This window comes from Piliocolobus tephrosceles, chromosome 18, assembly GCF_002776525.5.
Source record: "Piliocolobus tephrosceles isolate RC106 chromosome 18, ASM277652v3, whole genome shotgun sequence".
In the NCBI taxonomy this organism is placed as follows: Eukaryota; Metazoa; Chordata; class Mammalia; order Primates; family Cercopithecidae; genus Piliocolobus; species Piliocolobus tephrosceles.
The window spans coordinates 61,648,142-61,669,835 of record NC_045451.1 but is presented as its reverse complement, the minus strand read 5'-3'; the positions used below and the strand labels follow the sequence as shown (position 1 = coordinate 61,669,835).

Genomic DNA, 21,694 nt, shown 5'->3' with positions numbered 1-21,694 from the left:
GATATACTTTGTATACAAATTTACATACGGTCACGCATCACTTTGAAGACAGGGATATGTTCTGACATTGTGTCATCAGGCGATTTCATCATTGTGTGAACATCACACAGTGTACTTACATAAGCCTAGATGGTAAAGCCTCTTATACCCCTAGACTATATGGTATAGCCTATGGCTCCTAGGCTACAAACATGTCACTATACTGAATGCTGTAGGCAGTTATAACACATATCTAGCGACAGGCACGGTGACTCACACCTCTAATCTCAGCATTTTGGGAGGCTGAGGCAGGTGGATCACTGGAGATCAGGAGTTCAGGACCAGCCTGGCCAACATGGAGAAACCCTGTCTCTACTAAAAATACAAAAATTAGCCAGGTGCGGTAGTAGATGCCTGTAATCCCAGCTACTCGGGAGGCTGAAGCACGAGAATCGCTTGAACCTGGGAGGTAAAGGTTGCAGTGAGCCGAGATCACACCACTGCACTCCAGCCTGGGCGACAGAACAAGACCCTGTCTAAAAAATAAATAACATATCTAAACATAGAAAAGGTACGGTAAAAATACAGTGTTATAATCTTAAGGGACCACCGTCATACATGTGGTCCCTCCTTGACCAAAATGTTGTTATGCTGCACATGATGGTATATGTTAGTGATGAAGAGTTGAAAATAAAGTAGTAACGTTTGTAATGGCATAAACCATAGTGTCTGTAGATAAACTGTACAAAAATTGGACAAGACCTGTACACTGAAAGTTATAAAACACCGCTGGGAAAAGTATGTAAATACCTAAATAAATAAAATACTGCATTCATGGATCAAGCGGAAGTCAGTATTCTTAAAATACTGTTTCTCCTCAGATTGATCTATAGATTAAGAATAATCCCAGTTAAAATCCCAGCAGGCATTTTTGTAGAGATTCTGAAATTTGTATGATTAATATTTGTAGAGATTCTAAAATTTGTATGGAAATGCAAAGACCCTTGTGCATGGTTTGGCAGATCTTTGCAAGCCAAATCTGGCCCACTGCCTGCTTTTGGAAATTGCTTTTTAACATTCCCATGCTTAATGTGTTGTGTGTATTGTCTGAGCCTGCTTTTGCAATAAACCAGCAGAGTCAAGTAGTTGTTACAGATGCCATATGGTCCACAAAGCTTAAAATATTTTACAGAATAAATTTGCTGACCCTGCCCTACAGTATTTAAAGCAATTTTGAAAAAGATGAAAAAGGCTGGGCACAGTGGCTCATGCCTGTAATTCCATCAGTTTGGAAGGCTGAGGCGGGCGGATCACTTGAGGTCAGGAGTTTGAGACCAGCCTGGCCAACATGGTGAAACCCCATCTCTACTAAAAATACAAAAATTAGCCAGGTGTGGTGGTGCGCACCTGTAATCCCAGCTGCTTGGGAAGCTGAGGCAGGAGAATCACTTGAACCCAGGAAATGGAAGTTGCAGTGAACGGAGATCACGCCAGTGCACTCCAGCCTAGGCACAGAGCGAGACTCTGACTAAAAAAAAAAACAAGTAAAAAAAAATGAAAAAACTGGAGGCTTTATACTATATAATTTCAAGACACAATAAACCTACGGTAATGATGACTGTGGTCATTGACATGAGAATAGACATGTAGGACAGTGGGAAAAATAGAGAATGAAAACAGACCCGCATACATACGTGGTTAATTGCTTTTTGACAAAGGTGACAAGGTAATTCAGTGGGAAATGGATAGGTTTTACAACAAATTATACTAGGAGAACTAGATACCGAGTTGTAAAAAATTGAACATAGGGGCCGGGCACGGTGGCTCACACCTGTAATCCCAGCACTTTGGGAGGCCGAGACGGGCAGATCACAAGGTCATTAGATCGAGACCATCCTGGCTAACACGGTGAAACCCCGTCTTTACTAAAAATACAAAAAAAATTAGCCGGGCGCGGTGGCGGGCACCTGTAGTCACAGCTACACAGGAGGCTGAGGCAGGAGAATGGCGTGAACCTGGGAAGCGGAGCTTGCAGTGAGTGGAGATCACGCCACTGGACTCCAGCCTGGGCGACAGAGCAAGACTCCGTCTCAAAAAAAAAAAAAATTGAACATAGGGCCGGACGTTGTGGCTCATGCCTGTAATCCCATCACTTTGGGAGGCTGAGGCAGGCGAACTGCTTGAGCTCACGAATTGTAGACCAGCCTGGGCAACATGGCGAAACTCTGTCCTTACAAAAAAATACAAAAATTAGCCAGGCGTGGTGTTGCTCACCTGTAGTCCCAGCTGCTCAGAAGGCTGAGATAAGAGGATGGATTGAGCCTGGAAGGGGGAAATTTCAGTGAGCCATGATCGTGCCACTGCACTGCAGCCAGGATGATAGAGCCAGACCTTACCTCAGAAAAAAAATTTTTTTCAAATGTAAGACTATTATAATATATTCAAAAATTAGCTTAAAATGGCTCGATAGGCCTGACTTACAGAAGAATTCAAACTTACAGATGAACGCATAGAAAATCTTCTGGTGAAGAATTTTCAGGACACATAAACCATAAAAATAAAAAATTTTAATTGAACTTAAAATTTAAAAGCATGTTCAAGGATACTGTTATGAAAATGCAAAGGCAACCTATGGACTGGGAGAAATATCACAGTATAGTATAAACATCTGACAAACAACTAGATTCCAGAATATATAAAGAATATAATAGTGTTAAAGTGGTAAATATTCTTGTTTCCAGAACATAATAGAAAGAAGACAGCCCAATTAAAAATTTGATTTGAACAGACACTTTAGTTTAAAAACTGATTTGAACAGTCACATCACCAAAGTAGAGATGGGAAGCAAATAAGCACATGAGAACGTGCTCAAAATAAGGTGTAGTCATTAGGGAAATATACATTAAAACCACAAAGGGATATCACTACACACCAATTAGAATGAGAAATTAGAATGTTTTGATTCTAGAATGAAGTTGATGATTATCTTTTCTATGTTTTTATATTTATGGAAGTATTCCCAACTCTAATGGTTGCTTCCTATTAGAGTTGGGAATACTTCCATAAATACAAAAACACAGAAAAGATAATAATCTTTCACTAATCATGTGGCGATATTCCTTTGCGGTTTTTAACTTACATTTAATTAATAGTTTTAACAAGTCTTAGGGATGTGGAGCAAGTCATTTGATTTAGGCATCATCGATGATAACATCTGTGGAAAGAAAATAGAATATTTCTGTCTTGTATTCCTCTTTACAAGTGGGGAAAACTTCCTGGAAGCCCATGCTCATGGCTCAACCAGCCACTTGGCAATAGAGATAAGATCGTGTAAGTGGCTTAAGTAAATCAATATTTACCACGTAGGGCTGGATAGGCACTGAGCATCCCCTGAAGGACTTGGCAAACAGAAGAAGGATCAACAAAATCACAGTTCTTTTTATCAAAGAAGAGGAAGAATGGCTGTTGACTAACCAAGTTGCAACTGTATTTGATTACACTAAGACTGTGAAGGAGAGGATCAGTGAAGTAGACAAATGATAGGAAACATCTTGATAATACGTGTGTTCCCAACTTAAATCATTTTACAGGCCACTTGACTTGACTTTGTCTTTAATACTATTAGCCATTTTCTTCCTGAAAGTCTGTTCATTCCCACTTATTTTACTTCTTATTAAAAAGTGTTAAATTGGCCAGGTGCAGCGGCTTACGCTTGTAATCCCAGCACTTTGAGAGGCCACGATGGGTGGGTCACAAGGTCAGGTGTTGGAGACCAGACTGGCCAGTAGAGTGAAACCCTGTCTCTACTAAAAATACAAAAAATTAGCTGGGCATGGTGGCGCACGCCTGTAATCCCAGCTACTCGGGAGGGTGAGGCAGGAGAATCGCTTGAACCTGGGCAGCGGGGGTTGCAGTGAGCCAAGATCACACCACTACACTCCAGCCTGGGCGACAGAGCGAGACTCTGTCTCAAAAAAAAAAAAAAAAAAGGTGTTAAATTATAAAATACTTCAAACAAAAATAATTTATCCACATTTAACACACTAACATTTTCTCTGTTTGCTTATAATGAAAAAATTATTTCTTAAATGAAATGAAAAAATTGCTGTAATGAAAAAATTGCCACAGATATATATGTAGTATACATATATATACATTGTGTGTGTGTGTGTGTGTGTATATATATATATGGTTGTAACTCTTTCCCAAACCTGCCAGTGTCTTGAAGTTGATGATTGTCTTCTCTGTGTTTTTGTATTTATGGAGGTATTGCCAATTCTAATGGTTGCTTCCTAATTTCTCTCCCTGTCTTATCCTTGTATGTAGGTGTCCTCCAACATTGTGTTCATTCTTTTGATTTCCTCTAAATCTGTACCTTGTATGAGCGTTTTATTATCTTTAAAAGGTTCAGATAAACTATGAAACTATTTTTGTTTAATCTGTCTCTGGCTTCCATCTTTTTCTGAGCTTTAAACATATTATTAATCCCCCACCAGACCACAGCATGAACCTAAACGAACCGTCTGAACCTGGTCCAAAAAATCTGTTCCTCTGTCTTCTACCTTAATTATGGTGTTACTCTCCACTTCGTTACAGCTTTGGCCTACAGATAAATTTTGTTACTCTGGTAATCAGTATAATACCCAATAGGTAGGTTTCCACATAAATGTTTTAAATGATGTTACATGTCTTTTTTTTTGAGATGGAGTTCTGCTCTTGTTGGCCAGGCTGGAGTGCAGTGGCACAATCTCGGCTCACCGCAGCCTCTGCCTCCTGGATTCAAGTGATTGTCCTGCCTCAGCCTCCCGAGTAGCTGGGATTACAGGCATGCACCACCATGCCCAGCTAATTTTGTATTTTTAGTTAGACGGGGTTTCTCCACGTTAGTCAGGCTGGTCTCAAACTCCTGACCGCAGGTGATCCGCCCACCTTGGCCTCCCAAGGTGCTGGGTTTACAGGCATGAGCCACCTTGCCCAGCCATGATGTTAACATTTCTAAGACAACCCATAAAAATCAGTGTAACTCATATTATACCTGAAGTTTACTTAAAAATGTGAATCACATGTGACATTAGTAATATTTCTAAATGAGATGAGCAGCAATGATGGGTCCTGTGCATGGATACTGGGGTGCTGTTGGAACTGGACTGAAAATGATGGGCTATCCTAGAGTTATTGGAAAGATAAGTGCGTAGATGTGAGGCATTAGGCTCAGGACTCTGGATTAAGAAAATGAGGCTGGAGGACAGGTTAAGCATAGTAATGGAAGACTTGATAGGGTGAGAGGAAAAGGTGTGACTTTGGAGGGAAGAGAACTTTAAGATGGTTATGGGTAAAGGAGGTCAGGATGGGGAATTAAGCTGGGAATGGAAACTGAGGTGCGTGGGTAGTTATAGGAGCCTCTGTTGTGAATTGACATGGTATTTCCCAGTTGGCCTCCTGTCAGAATTTAAATTACAGTATTACGGGTTTCCCCCATAATTTTTCCTCCTTCATAGAACTGCCATTCTTATGTATAATTTATGTAATAGTTAATACTGTTTTCTTAATATTTAGACTTTGGATGCAGGTAATTGTGCACATTTCTTGTACCAACTTTTAAAATTTTTGCAGTTGAACTTTTTTTCTTTTTTAAAGGCAAAGAACAGTGCTTGGCCCAAACAGAAAGTGGGGTGGGTAACAGTGGACCTTTCCCCCTCCCAGTTTTTACATATTTTGTGGATATATATTGATTGTTACAATTTTCCCTTTAGGCTTAAGTATATTTAGTCAAAATCTTTCAGTCTGATAATCACAAAAGGTGTAAGGTATCTTCTTATAATGTGCATTTCTTGGAAGACTGGGAAGATTGGATGCATTTTCCTATGTTAATTGGCTTTTCCTGTGTTGTGAATTGTCCCTTGGTAGGTTTTCATGTTTTTCTATTGGGCTTTTTCTTTTCATGCATAAGAGTTGTCTGTATTAAGAATGTCAGCCAGATTCCACATGTGTACATTCGTTATATATTGAGAGAACAAGAAAGCATGAGCAAGTACAAAGATATTTTAGCTTCTCTTAAACTTTTGTCCCCAACCCTGCCCCACTCAATGTGGAAGTTACTTAATCATATCTGTTCGTCTTTTCCTTTAAGGTTCCTACTTTTACTTTATACTTTAAAAGACTTTTCCAACTTTAGATTATGAAGCTACTTACCTTTAATTTTTTAAATACTTCTAGAAGCAACTGCCTTTTATTAGCTTATAATTCCTTTACGATATTTTCACTTTAGTCATCCCTCAAGATACATGGAAAATTGTAGAGCCTTCTAGGACCTCCTGTGGATACTAAAATCCCCAGATGCTCAAGTCCCTGATATAAAATGGCATATATTTGTATATAACCTGTGTACAAATCCCCCATATGCTGTTCTTTGTTTATTTGTTTTGTTTGTGTTTTTAAGATAGAGTCTCAGTCTTTCTCCCAGGCTAGAGTGCAGTGGCACAATCTTGACTTACTACAGCCTCCGCCTGCTGGGTTCAAGCGATTCTTCTGCCTCAGCCTCCCGAGTAGCTGGGGCTACAGGTGCGCACCACCACACATGGCTAACTTCTGTATTTTTAGTAGAGGCGGGGTTTCATCATGTTGGCCAGGCTGGTCTCAAACTCCTGACCTCAGGTGATCCACCCGCCTTGGCCCTGCAAAGTGCTGGGATGGCAGGTGTGAGCCACTGTGCCCAGTCCCCCATATGCTTTAAATTGTCTCCAGATTACTTATAATACCTAATACAATGTAAATTGTTATTGTACTGTGTTGTTTAGGGAATAATGACAAGGAAAAAAAAGTCTATACGTATTTAGTACAGATGCAGTTTTTTTCTGAAACTTTTGTTTCTTGGTTGAATCCATGGATGCAGAACCCATAGACCCAAAAGGCTAACCATGTAATAAGTTTCCAGATCCAGTTGTGGGTTTTTGATGGTTGGTTGGTTGGTTGGTTGGTTGGTTGGTTGGTTGGTTGGTTTTTGAGACGGAGTTTCGTTCTTGTCGCCCAGGCTGGAGTGCAATGGCACAATCTTGGCTCATGGCAACCTCCGCCTTCCAGGTTCAAGCGATTCTCTTGCACCAGCCTCCCAAGTAGCTGGAATTACAGGCGCCTGCCACTGCGCCCAGCTAATTTTTGTATTTTTAATAGAGATGGAGTTTCACCATGTTGGCCAGGCTGGTCTAGAACTGCTGACCTTAAACTGTCCACCCATTTTGGCCTCCCAAAGTGTTGGGATTACAGGCGTGAGCCACCGCGCCTGGCCCCAGTTTTTTTTTTTTTTTTTTTTTTTTTTTTGAGACGGAGTCTCGCTCTGTCGCCCAGGCTGGAGTGCAGTGGCCGGATCTCAGCTCACTGCAAGCTCCTCCTCTTGGGTTCACGCCATTCTCCTGCCTCAGCCTCCTGAGTAGCTGGGACTACAGGCGCCCGCCACCTCGCCCGGCTAGTTTTTTGTATTTTTTTTTTTTAGTAGAGATGGGGTTTCACCGTGTTAGCCAGGATGGTCTCGATCTCCTGACCTCGTGATCCGCCCATCTCGGCCTCCCAGAGTGCTGGGATTACAGGCTTGAGCCACCATGCCCAGCCTCCTGGTTATATTTTGATGCTTATTCTTAACTGTCACATCTTTAGAACATGCCCATTTAAGAGAGTGATCTAAAACCCAATTCTGAGGTTCTGAGACTGCTTCTATTTTAATATTTGTAGCTACGTTTTAAATTATTACTATACAGCTGAGGTTGTAAATGTTCAGTCTTTCCGAGTTTATGAGGCAGCCATCACTCACCTATTTCCTTTTGAATGTCATAGAAAGGGAAAAACTATACAAATAAGAGTGACCTTTGAAAGTAAGTGAATTAATGAATTCTATATTAATGCTTTTGTAGAAAGTGAATGAATAATGCAGATTTTGTAATGTTGGTAAACCTATATGGTAGATAATATGGTAGGTAAGTGATGAGTAAAGCACAACTCTTGCTTCGAAGGAATGTATTGCCATTAATTTGGGGGTAGGTTGGGATTAGAGCAGCAAATAAAAAATGGTATATAAAATGGACTAAAGTGAGCCTCATAAGAAAATCTCCCCAAAGGTACATTGTGGGTTTTAAGAGAAAAGATATTTTACTGATTATAAGGAAAGCCTGAATGGAAAACTAACATTTGTGATGACCATCAGTGAAAGGATAAGATTTTAGCAGGTAGAGAGGTGGGGAGAATACTTTGGACAGAGACCATTTTAGAAGGGGGAAAAAGAAACCCAAAATGGGAAAGCACAGGGCATATGCATTGGGGAAACAAGATTTGTGTGTGTGTGAGCGTGAAGTGTGAGGATAGTAGGAAACGAAGGTGGAAAGGTTGAAAAGATAGGTTGGGTTTACATTTGGTGAGCATTGGGGTGTTTCCATTGACAGGGAAGGGAAGTGATACAGATCTACTTTGTCCTGTATGATAGCCACTAGCCGTATACAGCTCTTGAGCCCTTGAAATATGTCTAGTCCAATTGAGATGTGCTCCAAGTGCGAAGTACACATTAGATTTTTAAGGCTCAGTATGAAAAAAAGTCATTAAAATGTTTATATTGGTTACATGTTGAAATAAATGTTTTTGATATACTGGGTTAAATTAAATACTGAAGTTAATTTTACCTGTTTCTTTGTATTTTTTAATGTGGCTACACTAAATTAGAAAATTTTAAATTATGTGGCTCACATTTGTGACTTAGATTATATTTCTGTTGGCATAGTGCTGGTATAGACAGAATACAACAGTATTTGCTAGTACTCATTGTGTGCCAGATTGTCTAGAATTTGTAATAAAGTTAATCTCATAGTAAACTTTATGAGGTAGGTTTTTCTCTTTTTTTTTCTTTCTATTGTGTTTTCTTTCTTTCTTCTTTTTTTTACAGATAATTTTATCACCCAGATACTTGTTTATTTTTTGTTTTTTTTGGTCACCCAGGCTGGAGTGCAGTGGCACAATCTCAGCTCACTGCAACCTCTGCCTCCCGGGTTCCAGTGAGTCTCGTGCCTCAGCCTCCCTAGTAGCTGGGATTACAGGTGTGCACCACCACACCCAGCTAATTCTCGTATTTTTAGCAGAGACAGGGTTTCACTATGTTGGCCAGGTTGGTCTCGAACTCCTGACCTTAAGTGATTGGCCTGCCTAGGCCTCCCAAAGTGTTATAGTTACAGGTGTGAGCCACGGCGCCTGGCCCCCAGATACTTTTTTTCTTTTTTTTTTTTTTGAGATGGAGTCTCTGTCCCCCAGACTGGAGTGCAATGGCACGATCTCAGCTCACTGCAAGCTCCGCCCAGCTAATTTTTTGCGTTTGTAGTAGAGATGGGATTTCACCGTGTTAGCCAGGATGGTCTCAATCTCCTGACCTCGTGATCCGCCCGCCTTGGCCTCCCAAAGTGCTGGGGTTACAGGCATAAGCCACCGCACCTGGCGATATTTTTTCAAGTAACGAGTGCATAGAGGTTAAGCAGCATACCCTGAGATCACGCCACTACTAAGTAGGAAGCCAGCATTCAAATTTAGGCCTCTCTGGCTTCAGAGCCATGGTTTTCCCAGTATACTGTGGCATGTTGTCATTGGACTATTAAATTAAAGGTGATTGAGTTGAAGAATGAAGCGATTGGAGTAGGGCTTTTGCAAATTGTGATAAAGATAAATGAGGGGAAGAGACCTCATTTTCAGCTTTCTTCTTTTTGTTTTGTTAATGTTCCTTTTTGCAGGAATGGCAGATGCTTTTCTTAAAATGATTTTTTGAACCCTGCCTTTTTGAACCCTGTCTTTTTGAAGTATCCTGTGTATTTACTCTCAAAATATTTGTTTTATCATCTCTGTAGATTTGATAATGGGCTGCATTAAAAGTAAAGAAAACAAAAGTCCAGCCATTAAATACAGACCTGAAAATACTCCAGAGCCTGTCAGTACAAGTGTGAGCCATTATGGAGCAGAACCCACTACAGTGTCACCATGTCCGTCATCTTCAGCAAAGGGAACCGCAGTTAATTTCAGCAGTCTTTCCATGACACCATTTGGAGGATCCTCAGGGGTAACACCTTTTGGAGGTGCATCTTCCTCATTCTCAGTGGTGCCAAGTTCATATCCTGCTGGTTTAACAGGTGAGATTTAAATGGACAATTATATCATCTGTTTGAGAACATCACCTTGGGTAATATGTACTTAAGTCTTCTCTGCCTTTAAGAAAGATACCTTACCTGAGGACTTCTCAAATAATTGTATGTGAAAATTAGTCTCTAACATAAAAATTAGTTTTATTGTATACATGGGTATGGTTCTGGAAAATTGGTGGTAACCTGATGGTGATTATGTACTGGATCATGTCATTAATTATTTTATTAACTCATTATTCAAATAGTTACTGAGCTCCCCCCCAACCCCACTGTGTGGTAGGCACTGGGAACATAAAGATTAAAAACATATACCTTTCCCTCAAGAATTTGACAACTTCTCAGGATTGTAAAGTGCTTAGGTCTTATAGTAGTTACTTAATAGATGTTAATTGACAGTGAAGTAGTGATAATACAATATTTCTCCCAGATGCTGCTGATTTAAAAAGAAAAATCGTAAAGCTCAGAGAGTTGAAATGATTTTCCTCCAAGTCACAGTAAGTAGGAGAGCTCAGATTTATTGTCCTATTCTAGAATTCCAATTATTACATTATCATATCCTTTTAGAGAATAGCAAGAAGTGATAGTTGACAACCTTTCATGGAGAAGGAAGGCTCTTAAAAAAGTAGATTCAAACAGTTTTAAAAGAGAGAAAATGAGCTCTTTTGTAAAGGGTCCCATATCAGGATGCTTTTTCATTGAAGTAACGAAGTATAGCTGGCTTAAAAAGGTAGGGTGAGTTTCAGGGTTCCTTGACACAGCAGTTCTGTGGTGTCATCAAGGACTCAGATTTCTTTATCTCTCTTCTGCAGCCCTTGGGAGTGTCTTTATCCTTAGGCTTGGCAAAACAGCTGCCAGCATCAAATCAAGCAATATATGTCCTCATTAATAGCCAGTGGGGGTAAAAGATAAGTCCCCACTACAAGCATGGACTGACTATACATTTGTTTCTTCAGTCTGTTCCAACTGAACCGAAAACAATAGCGAGGCCAGGCGCGGTGACTCACACCTGTAATCCTAGCACTTTGGGAGGCCAAGGCGGGCAGATTGCCCGAGCTCAGGAGTTTAAGACCAGCCTGGGCAACATGGCGGAACACTGTCTCTACTAAAAATCAAAAAAATTAGCCAGGCGTGGTGGTGTGTGCCTGTAGTCCCAGCTACTCGGGAGGCTGAGGCATGAGAAGTGCTTGAACCCAGGAGGCAGAGATTGCAGTGAGCCGAGGTTGTGCCACTGCACTCCAGTCTGGGTGACAGAGCAAGACTCTGTCGCAAAAAAAAAAAAAAAAAAGCCAGAGTACTGCCGTACACTAATTCTGTTAGACTTCATTTGAGAAGTTATGCATGTGAAGTCAATTACAGTCTTAATTCCAGCACCTTAACTCTGAATACTTCAGTAGTAGGTAGCCATGAGGGCATTTCTCAGTCTTGAGCAAAAGTTTACTTTTAGAATTATGTTTGGAAAAGATAGTGATCTAAAATGGTTGAATATTGATACTTAAAGGCACACTTTAGACTGGGCGCAGTGGCTCATGCCTGTAATCCCAGCACTTTGGGAGGCTGAGGCGGGCAGATCACAAAGTCAAGAGATGGAGACCATTCTGGCCAACATGGTGAAACCCTATCTCTAGTAAAAATACAAAAAATCAGCTGGGCGTGATGGCTCGTGCCTGTAATCCCAGCTACGCGGGAGGCTGAGGCAGGAGAATGGCTTGAACCCAGGAGGTGGAGGTTGCAGTGTGCGGAGATTGGCCACTGCAAATCCATCCTGGCGACAGAGCGAGACTCCGTCTCAAAAAAAAAAAAAGACAGCCGGGCGCGGTGGCTCAAGCCTGTAATCCCAGCACTTTGGGAGGCCGAGATGGGCGGATCATGAGGTGAGGAGATCGAAACCATCCTGGCTAATACGGTGAAACCCCGTCTCTACTAAAAAAAAAAACAAAAAACTAGCCGGGCGAGGTGGCAGGCGTCTGTAGTCCCAGCTACTCGGGAGGCTGAGGCAGGAGAATGGCGTAAACCCGGGAGGCGGAGCTTGCAGTGAGCTGAGATCCGGCCACTGCACCCCAGCCTGGGCGACAGAGCGAGACTCTGTCTCAAAAAAAAAAGAAAAAAGACACACTTTAGTTACCTAAAGCAATTTACTTATATAAATACTCCATTGGAGTATTCATTTATTAACTCAGTGTCTGTGTTATCAGGTATGGAGAGATGAGCAAGACAAACAAGGTTTCTGCCCTAATGGAGCTTACATTATAGAGGGTTGGACAATAATTAGTGAATAAACAACTAAACAGGATGGATGATTAATGATCCTTAAATGCTGTGAAGGAACTAACTAGAATGATGGTGAAGGCCCTACAGTTAATCAGGGAAAGCTATCTCAAAAAGAAATCATTTGAACTGAGTTTTTTTTTTTTTTGGCAGGGGTAGGGAGATGGAGTCTCTCTCTGTCACCCAGGCTGGAGTGCAGTGGCGCAATCTCAGCTCACTGCAAGCTCCGCCTCCCAGGTTCAAGCGATTCTTGTGCCTCAGCCTCCCGAGTAGCTAAGATAAGAAATGCACCACGGCACCCGGCTAATTTTTTTTTGTACTTTAGTAGAGACGCGGTTTTGCCATGTTGGCCAGGCTGGTCTTGAACTCCTGACTTAGGTGATGCACCCGCCTTGGCCTCCCAAAGTGCTGGGATTACATGCATGAGCCACCACTCCCGGCCTTGAGCTGAGATTTGGTTAGCCGGAATGACCTACCTATGTGCAATCCTGGGAAAGAGCTTTCTAGAGAGAGGGAATAACAAATGCAACATTTAGGAGATACAGGGAGACTTGGAAGTTTTGAGTATAAACAGAAGGCAGAATTGTATTATATGGGATTGAAGAGTTAGGAGACCATGATTACTCAGGACCCCATAGACTCTGGTAAGGAGTTTAGGTTTTATTCAAAGCGAGGAAGAAACTACTGAAGAGATTAAGAAAGGATTCGCATGAATGAATTTTCTTTTGAGAAAAACTGACTCTGACACCTGAATGGATGGTAGGGAAGCTGTGTAGAAGCAGATGAGACTAGCACTTTCAGTAGTCCACCCAGCCCCGATGAGAGATGACAAGGAGGACTTGGGTTAGGGTAGCAGCAGTGGAAATGGAAAGTAAATAGTAAGTATATTAGAGGTAAAACTGATAGCACTAGTAATGGACTTGGCTTGAGTATCTGATTAGATAGTAGGGCCATTTACTTAGATAGGAAAGACTTGGGTACAGGTTAGAGGAGAAAAATCAAGAGCTTTGTTTTGTAATAAATTTTAAATGCTTATTAGACATTCAAGTAAAGATGTCGTCCGGGCACGGTGGCTCACACTTTTAATTCCAGCACTTTGGGAGGCCGACTCAGGTAGATCACTTGAGGTCAGGAGTTTGAGACCAGTCTGGCCAACATGGTGAAACCCCATCTCTACAAAAATACAAAAATTAGCTGGGCATGGAGGTGCACGCCTGTAATCCCAGCTACTCAGGATGGTGAGGCAGGAGAATCGCTTGAACCCAAGAGATGAGGTTGTGGTGAGCCAAGATTGTGTCACTGCACTCCAGCCTGGACAACAGAGCAAGACTCCATTTCAAGAAGGAAAAAAATTTTTTTTGATCTGACAAGTCAGTGGGATTATATTGAGTAGAGCATATACATAGTCAAATTAAAAATATGTTGGCCAAAGGATACAAAATTTAGATTGGAGGAGGCAAGAGATCTATTGTAAAACACAGTTAATAGCAATATATTGGATTCTTGAAAACTACTAACAAAATTTTAAGTGTTCTCACCACAAAAATGATATGTGATGCAATGCATATGTTAATTAGCTCTAGTTAGCCATTCCACAAGTAGACATATTTCAAAGCATCCTGTTGTATACAATAAATACATACCATTTTTTAAAAGAATATTAATTTATTATGGGGTTTTTAACCTGAATACCTGCCTTGAATAATTTTAACACTGAAGGCCGGGCGCAGTGGCTCAAGCCTGTAATCCCAGCACTTTGGGAGGCCAAGACGGGTGGATCACGAGGTCAGGAGATGGAGACCATCCTGGCTAACACCGTGAAACCCCGTCTCTACTAAAAAATACAAAAAACTAGCCGGGCGAGGTCGCGGGCGCCTGTAGTCCCAGCTACTCAGGAGGCTGAGGCAGGAGAATGGCGTGAACCCGGGAGGCAGAGCTTGCAGTGAGCCGAGATCCGGCCTCTACACTCCAGCCTGGGTGACAGAATGAGACTCCGTCTCAAAAAAAAAAAAAAAAAAAAAATTTAACACTGAAATGGTCATGCATATTATATACATCTGTTTTATTATTTGTTTTGTTTGCAAATAATAGTTTGGCTGTTCAGGATGTTAATCTCTTTAAGCATCTGCACATAATGCTAAATATGACAGTTTAGTTTTTGAATTTATACTTTATAATTCATATCATCCATACCATTTTATTTTACTTTATTTTATTTTTTTGATGCAGAGTCTTGCTGTGTCACCCAACCTGGAGTGCAGTGGCACAATCTTGGCTCATGGCAACCTCCACCTCCAGGTTTCAAGCGATTCTCCTGTCTCAACCTCGCGAGTAGCTGGGATTACAGGCGTGCGCCACCATGCCTGGCTAATATTTGGATTGTTAGTACAGACGGATTTTCGCCATGTTGACCAGACAGGTCTCAGACTCCTGGCCTCAAGTGATTTGCCCACCTTGGCCTCCCAAAGTGCTGAGATTACAGACATGAGCTGCTGTGACCATCTGATACCATTTAAGACAGAACATGAGATTTTTATCTTTAAGTGTTAAATATGTAATAATTTTGCTAGAACTAGTAAATTAGTTATTACTGGTAATGATTAGATGCAATTGTTCATTCATTATTTATATGAAGAACACTGCCGCACTTGTTTATAGTGCTCATCAATGCTTTTTCTGTCAAATAATTGATTTGAAATTTGACTACATTTCCAAGCCAGAGATGTTGCTACCGTGAGTCAAAATTAAATTTGTTGACTGGGCACAGTGGCTCACGTCTGTAATCCCAGCACTTTGGGAGGCCAAGGCGGGCGAATCACTTGGGGCCAGGGTTCAAAACCAGCCTCGCTAACCCAGTGAAACCCTGTCTCTACTAAAAATAGAAAAAAATTAACTAGGTGTGGTGGCACATGCCTGTAATCCCAGTTACTTAGGAGGGTGAGGCATGAGAATCGCTTGAACCTAGGAGGCAGAGGTTACAGCAAGTCGGTATCACACCACTGCACTCCAGCCTGGGTGACAGAGTGAGACTTCGTCTCAAAAAAAAACCAAAATTAAATTTGTTTCTCCAAGTCTGCAGAGTTTTACCATTTGCAGAATCTAGTAGTATTATGGAAGGTCTTCAGACAGTTTTAGACTAGTTATTACTACCAGTTATTGTTATTGTCCCAGAAAGTAAAATATGATCATGTCTCTCTACTTTAAAATTCTTCAGTAGCTCCAACTTCTAAAAATAGTTTCTGGAGACTACAGTAAAAACTATCCTTAAGCTTTTTTTTTTTTTTTTTCTCTTTTTGGGCTGGCAATAGTTCTTTTTTTCTGTTTTGTTAACTTAGCTACATAATTTACCTTGGTGTTTTTTCCCTCTGATAGGTGGTGTTACTATATTTGTGGCCTTATATGATTATGAAGCTAGAACTACAGAAGACCTTTCATTTAAGAAGGGTGAAAGATTTCAAATAATTAACAATACGTAAGTGTCATGAATATTTTGTGAGAGAAGTGCGGACAGAAATCTGGTCTTTACACTGAAACTACTGAGCTAGTTGTCGATCCAGTGATGAGAGGTAGGGCATGGGCTGCCCACTGGGTTTAACGATGCATTGGCTTCTTTAGAGGCATGTCGTAACACTGCTGCTGTAGCCAGAAGTTATTACTTCTACCATTTGTGCTGCTGTGGTTCTGCCATAAACAGAGATTTAAGAATGAAGAGTTATTGAGGGGGGTACATGCAAGTGTATTTTTTTTTTTTTTAATTTTAGAAAGAGAATTCGATGCTCCTATTTTTCTAAGTACCAGATGGTTTAAAGATCTTATCTCATTCTATTAAAAAAAAAAAAAGGAAAAAGTTGGGTAAGGAACCCATGTACTTTCCAATTGATGAAATGAAGTTGTTTTTTTCCTTATGTGACTCTTAGACATTTTGTCTAGAAGTGCACTGTAGAAAATTGGATGGTCATTGTAGAAAGTAGATAGAATAATTTCATTAGCAAGCATAATGACCACTCTGTAGCTTCTCAAAATATATATTTACGGTCTGTTTGCTTCCAGTCATGTTTTCTTCCATCCTTGTTCCCATCTGCTACCAGTTATTGTTCCAGAACATAAAATATGGTCATATCCTTCTACTTTTAAAATTACTCAGTACCTACCACTTGCCATCAAGATAAAAGGAAAACAACAATGATAACAGCCATCATTCATTGAGAATTTACTATGTGCTTCTCCCCTCTTCTGACTCTACTACCTAGACATACTGAATTACTTGCAATTTTCTGAGTATGCTGGAGTTTCTCATACTCTCATGCTTTCACACATACTGTTTCTTTTTTCTGGAATGTGATTTCTCATCTTTCCATTTCTTTCCTTTATTTAGTTAATCCTACTCACCCTTCAAAATATAGTTAATATGTCCTTTCTCAAGGATGCCTTTCCTCACATTCTTCCTCCCCTGCCTGGCCCAGTCCTATCCCCTGCTGAATTAAGTATCTCTCTTAGGTGTTTACATAGCAGCCTATGCAAACCTCAATCATAGCTCTCATCACATTTTGAATTACAATTTGTCACTTGCTTGTCATTCTTTTAGACCAGTGGTTCTCAACCTGGCACAGAATCACCCAGGGGACATTTGTCAATATCTGGAGACATTTTTGGTTGTCACAGTTGGGGTGCTGCCACTGTCTTCTAGTGAGTCGAGGCCGGGGACATTGGTGAATATCTTAAAGTGCACACAACAGCCTCCCACAGCAAAGAATGATCAAGTCCAAGATGTCAATAGTGCTGAAGTTGCAAAACCCAGCTCTAGACTGTGAATTCCTTGAAGTCAAGGACTGTCTTTTTACTTTTATTTCCAGCACACTCTAAAGTCTATCACTTAATAGGTGTTCAGTAAATGTTAGAATGAATCAATGAATGCTTAGCAGGATCAAATACAAGGTTTTTGGTTTATGTATCTCAGAGTGCTTAGTATATACGAGGAACCACAAACCAAGTGTATGAGTTTCTAAATATTTGAATTACCGAGGGATTTTTCATTCGTTTTCTAGAGAGCAAATTTATCTAGGCATTTATAACATTTTAATTTAGACAGTACCTTTTCAAGTTTTGTCTTTGGTGAAGCAAAACATGCATTTAATCTTTAGTAACAAATCCCATATCTGTCTTCCTGTTTAAAGACTGATTATATTTGGTCTTTTCACATTAATTTTGAAAAAGTGAGGGCTTATGTGTTATAAACCACACATAGTTCTCATGTTCTGAATTATAATTTAAGTTTGGTCTTACTGGAATATTTCTAGATAACATGTTTATAAGTATGCATTATTCTAGAAATTCAGAGTTTTTTTGTTTTTTTTTTTTTTGAGATGGAGTTTTGCTCTTGTCACCCAGGCTGGAGTGCAATGGCATGATCTTGACTGACTGCAAACTCTGCCTCCCAGGTTCAAGCGATTCTCATGCCTCAGTCTTCTGAGTAACTGGGATTACAGGCACACACCACCACTCCCAGCTAATTTTTGTATTTTTAGTAGAGACAGGGTTTCACCATGTTGGCCAGGCTGGTCACGAACTCCTGACCTCAGGTGATCTGCCCACCCCAGCCTCCAAAAGTACTGGGATTGCAGGTGTAAGCCACCGCGCCCGACCAGAAATGCAGTGTTTTTTGGTTTTTTTTTCCTTTCTTTTTCCTTTCTTTTTTTTTTTAGATGGAGTCTCGTTCTGTCGTCCAGGCTGGAGTGCATTGGCATGATCTTGGCTCACTGCAACCTCCACCTCCCAGGTTCACGTGATTCTCCTGCCTCAGCTTCCCAGGTAGCTGGGACTACAGGTGCACACCACTGCATCTGGCTAATTTTTGTATTTTTAGTAGAGACCGGGTTTCCCCATGTTGACCAGGCTGGTCTTGAACTCCGAACCTCAGGTGATCTTCCTGCCTCAGCCTCCCAAAGTGCTGAGATTACAGGCTTGAGCCACTGCGCCTGGCCCATCAATTCAGTTTTTAACTTTATTGCTCATTGTTAATTGTTTGGCTACAGGAATGTTAGAGCATTGTGTTTTTTGTTTGTTTTTTTTTTATCTAAAATGAGTAAAAAAGAGTATTACAATTTTATGTACTATAAAGAGAAAAGCATTTGGCAATAAAGAATGGACTACTGATACACATGCTATAACCTAGATGCACCTTTAAAAAATTATGCCAAGTAAAAGAAGTCAGTTACAGAAGACGACATAAATGACGTATTTCCGTTTATATGAAGTGCATGCAGTGGGCATATCCATAGAGACAGATAGAAAGCTGATAAGTAGTTGCCAGTGGTTGGAGGGAGTTGGGGGTGCGGAGTGACTGCTTAGGGGTACAGGGTTTCTTTTGGGGGCTATGAAAATGTTATAAAATTGATTGTGATAATGGTTGTACAACTCTGTGAATATATTAAAAACTGAATTGTACATCTTAAATGGGGGAATTTTATGGCATGCAGCTTACACCTTAAAACTTTAGGAAAAAAAAACAAACAAACGGAGTAATTTGAAAGATTTACTTCCGAAATTGTTTTATTCACCATCCATAGTCTGTCTTAGGTTGAAAGAATTGTGTTAAAAAAAGAAATCTTATAACTAAAAGTGTGTAGTATTTTGGGGCTTTATTTGGAACAGAAGTATGCAATTGTGCTTCCTTTAATTCATGTAACCTATTTTTTAATATCATTCAAGTATAATTCTTGATCCAATGAATGTATAAGTAAAAAATGAAAGTAATACCCTTCGTTTACTTCAGATGGAAGATAGCACTGCAATATTTTGTACTTTGGGCAATTGTCTACCTTGCGGTGATTGCTGTTTTATGTTTTGCAGGGAAGGAGATTGGTGGGAAGCAAGATCAATCGCTACAGGAAAGAATGGTTATATCCCGAGCAATTATGTAGCGCCTGCAGATTCCATTCAGGCAGAAGAGTATGGCACTACTTCATATTTTATTAATTATTTTGATTTTTAAAATGTTTTAATGCACATTCTACTGAGCCACAACTTTACACACACAGAATTACATACCAGTCTTAATTCAGCTAATGTATCATATGAATAGATGTTACTTAAAAATTAATAACTAACATCATAGTATTCGCTTACAGTAGGATCATAAACGAATCTGCATCAATTATATTTCCTTATGCCTAGTCTCTTTTATATTTTCACTTAAATATGTATCTGTAAACCTTTTGCATATTTTTCAGACTGTCTCACTTCAAAAATTTGCCTTCAGATTATCCTCATTCCCTGCCTTGACTTATTTTTTAACTTGCAGGTTATATATGGGGGTGTGCTGTTATGGATGGGTATATTGGTGTATCCCATATGCATATGCATCCCATATATACCAGAGACTTACATTCTTCTTTTTTTTTTTTTTTTTGGAGACAGGGTCTTGGCTCTTTCGCCCAGGTTGGGGTGCAGTGGCGTGATCTCGGCTCACTGCAACCTCCACCTCCTAAGCTCAAGCAATTCTCCTGCCTCAGCCTCCCAGGTAGCTGGGACTACAGACATGCACCACCATGCCCAGCTAATTTTTGTATTTTTAGTAGAGACGGGGTTTTGCCTGTTGGCCAAGCTGACTCCTGACCTCAAGTGATCCACCCGCCTCAGCCTCCCAAAGTGCCGGGATCACAGGCGTGAGCCATTGCGCCTGGCCCAAAGACTTACATTCTTTAAGGTTTTACTATTTTTAAATATTTTAGAGATTTATTACCACTTTATGATTATAAAAGTAATATGCCCATGAATAAATACTACCTTCAGTTACTTTTATATGACTGTTAACCTCTTGATTTAGGCACTTGCATTGTAGTTAGTGTAGGAAAGTATCCTTCTCTTTTACCAAGTACACACTGAAGTATTTGAGGTAATAATTCAGCATGTTTGCAACTTAAAATTAGTTAAGAAAAAATATGTATCTATATATACATACACACATATACATATAGAGAGACGGAGAGTATGACAAAGCAAAGTGTTAGCTATTGGGAAACCTAGTTGTAGGGTTTATTGTAGGGTGTATGGGAGTTCTGTGTCCTATTTTTGCAACTTTTAAAAAGTCAAAATTCACCTTCAGTGACATACTACTTTTAGGTTAAACCAGTTTATCTGGGATTCATAAATGCTACTTTATTTTCATATTACAACACTTAACAGAGTGCCTTGCATATGATAGGTGCTCTATCAGTGTTTGTTTGCTTTTATTAATGATCTGTAATGTGTCTCAATAACTCTTTGTTCTATTGTGCTTCTTACTTTCTGTTTTGTTCTTTTGTCTTCTGCAGTTTTCTGTGAGCTCTTCCACAGCAGACACTGTCATTTTATTCACAAAACCTTATTAAATTAAACCCACACATATTTAGAGTTACTAATAATTTGGGTATGATATACTTGTGTCTTACTGAATACAGATGATGATGCTGTTACCAGGGAACCACTTCTGTTCTTCCTCTCATAGTCTTAATATTTCCATTTGTCACTGACAGAAAGGGTCTGTTATTTTGCTGCCTTTCCTTCTCTATTTACTGTTCCTGTGACTGTCAGTTGGACTTTTAAGAGGCATATTGAGTAGTTAATACGTGGAAATACTATAAGAGTATATTCTAACAGCAATATTTGTGATATTACTATTTAATCAATAAAACTCTTACATTTTCCTGTATTTTGAGCTGTGTTCTCTAGCTATTCTTTGTCATCCAAACCTATCCCAGTCCATTCTTACTGACACTTGTGTATAATTTTTCTGAACCTCATACTTTTCAATTCAAAACAATTTTTTTTCCAGATGGTATTTTGGCAAAATGGGGAGAAAAGATGCTGAAAGATTACTTCTGAATCCTGGAAATCAACGAGGTATTTTCTTAGTAAGAGAGAGTGAAACTACTAAAGGTATGAATATTGTTATATTAGTGTAAGTATAAAATTTCTTGGGGCAGTATTTTGAGAAAGATATAGTGAAAGTTTTTATTTTTCACCCAGGTGCTTATTCCCTCTCTATTCGTGATTGGGATGAGGTAAGGGGTGACAATGTGAAACACTACAAAATTAGGAAGCTTGACAATGGTGGATACTATATCACAACCAGAGCACAATTTGATACTCTGCAGAAATTGGTGAAACACTACACAGGTATGTGAATATTTCAAAGGTAAAAATTATTTCTTCACATTCTAGTTTATGAGGACAAAATCCATATCCTCATTTCTCTTAAGATTTAACACACTTATTTACACATAATACATACCCAATACATGTCTGTTGTA

The 21,694-nt window shown here is 39.9% G+C and overlaps 1 protein-coding gene across 2 annotated transcripts in view; it reads left to right on the top strand.

Annotated features, from left to right (window-relative positions):
• Positions 1–21,694, top strand: part of YES1 (YES proto-oncogene 1, Src family tyrosine kinase) — a 91,345-nt gene that overhangs the window by 46,642 nt on the left and 23,009 nt on the right. For both annotated transcript variants that reach the window (XM_023228501.2, XM_023228500.2), the window contains exons 2-6: positions 9,849–10,127; positions 15,777–15,876; positions 19,254–19,352; positions 21,217–21,320; positions 21,411–21,560. In XM_023228501.2, the coding sequence (XP_023084269.1) occupies positions 9,857–10,127; positions 15,777–15,876; positions 19,254–19,352; positions 21,217–21,320; positions 21,411–21,560 (724 nt within the window). In that variant the 5' untranslated portion in view covers positions 9,849–9,856. The remainder of the gene's footprint in view (positions 1–9,848; positions 10,128–15,776; positions 15,877–19,253; positions 19,353–21,216; positions 21,321–21,410; positions 21,561–21,694) is intronic.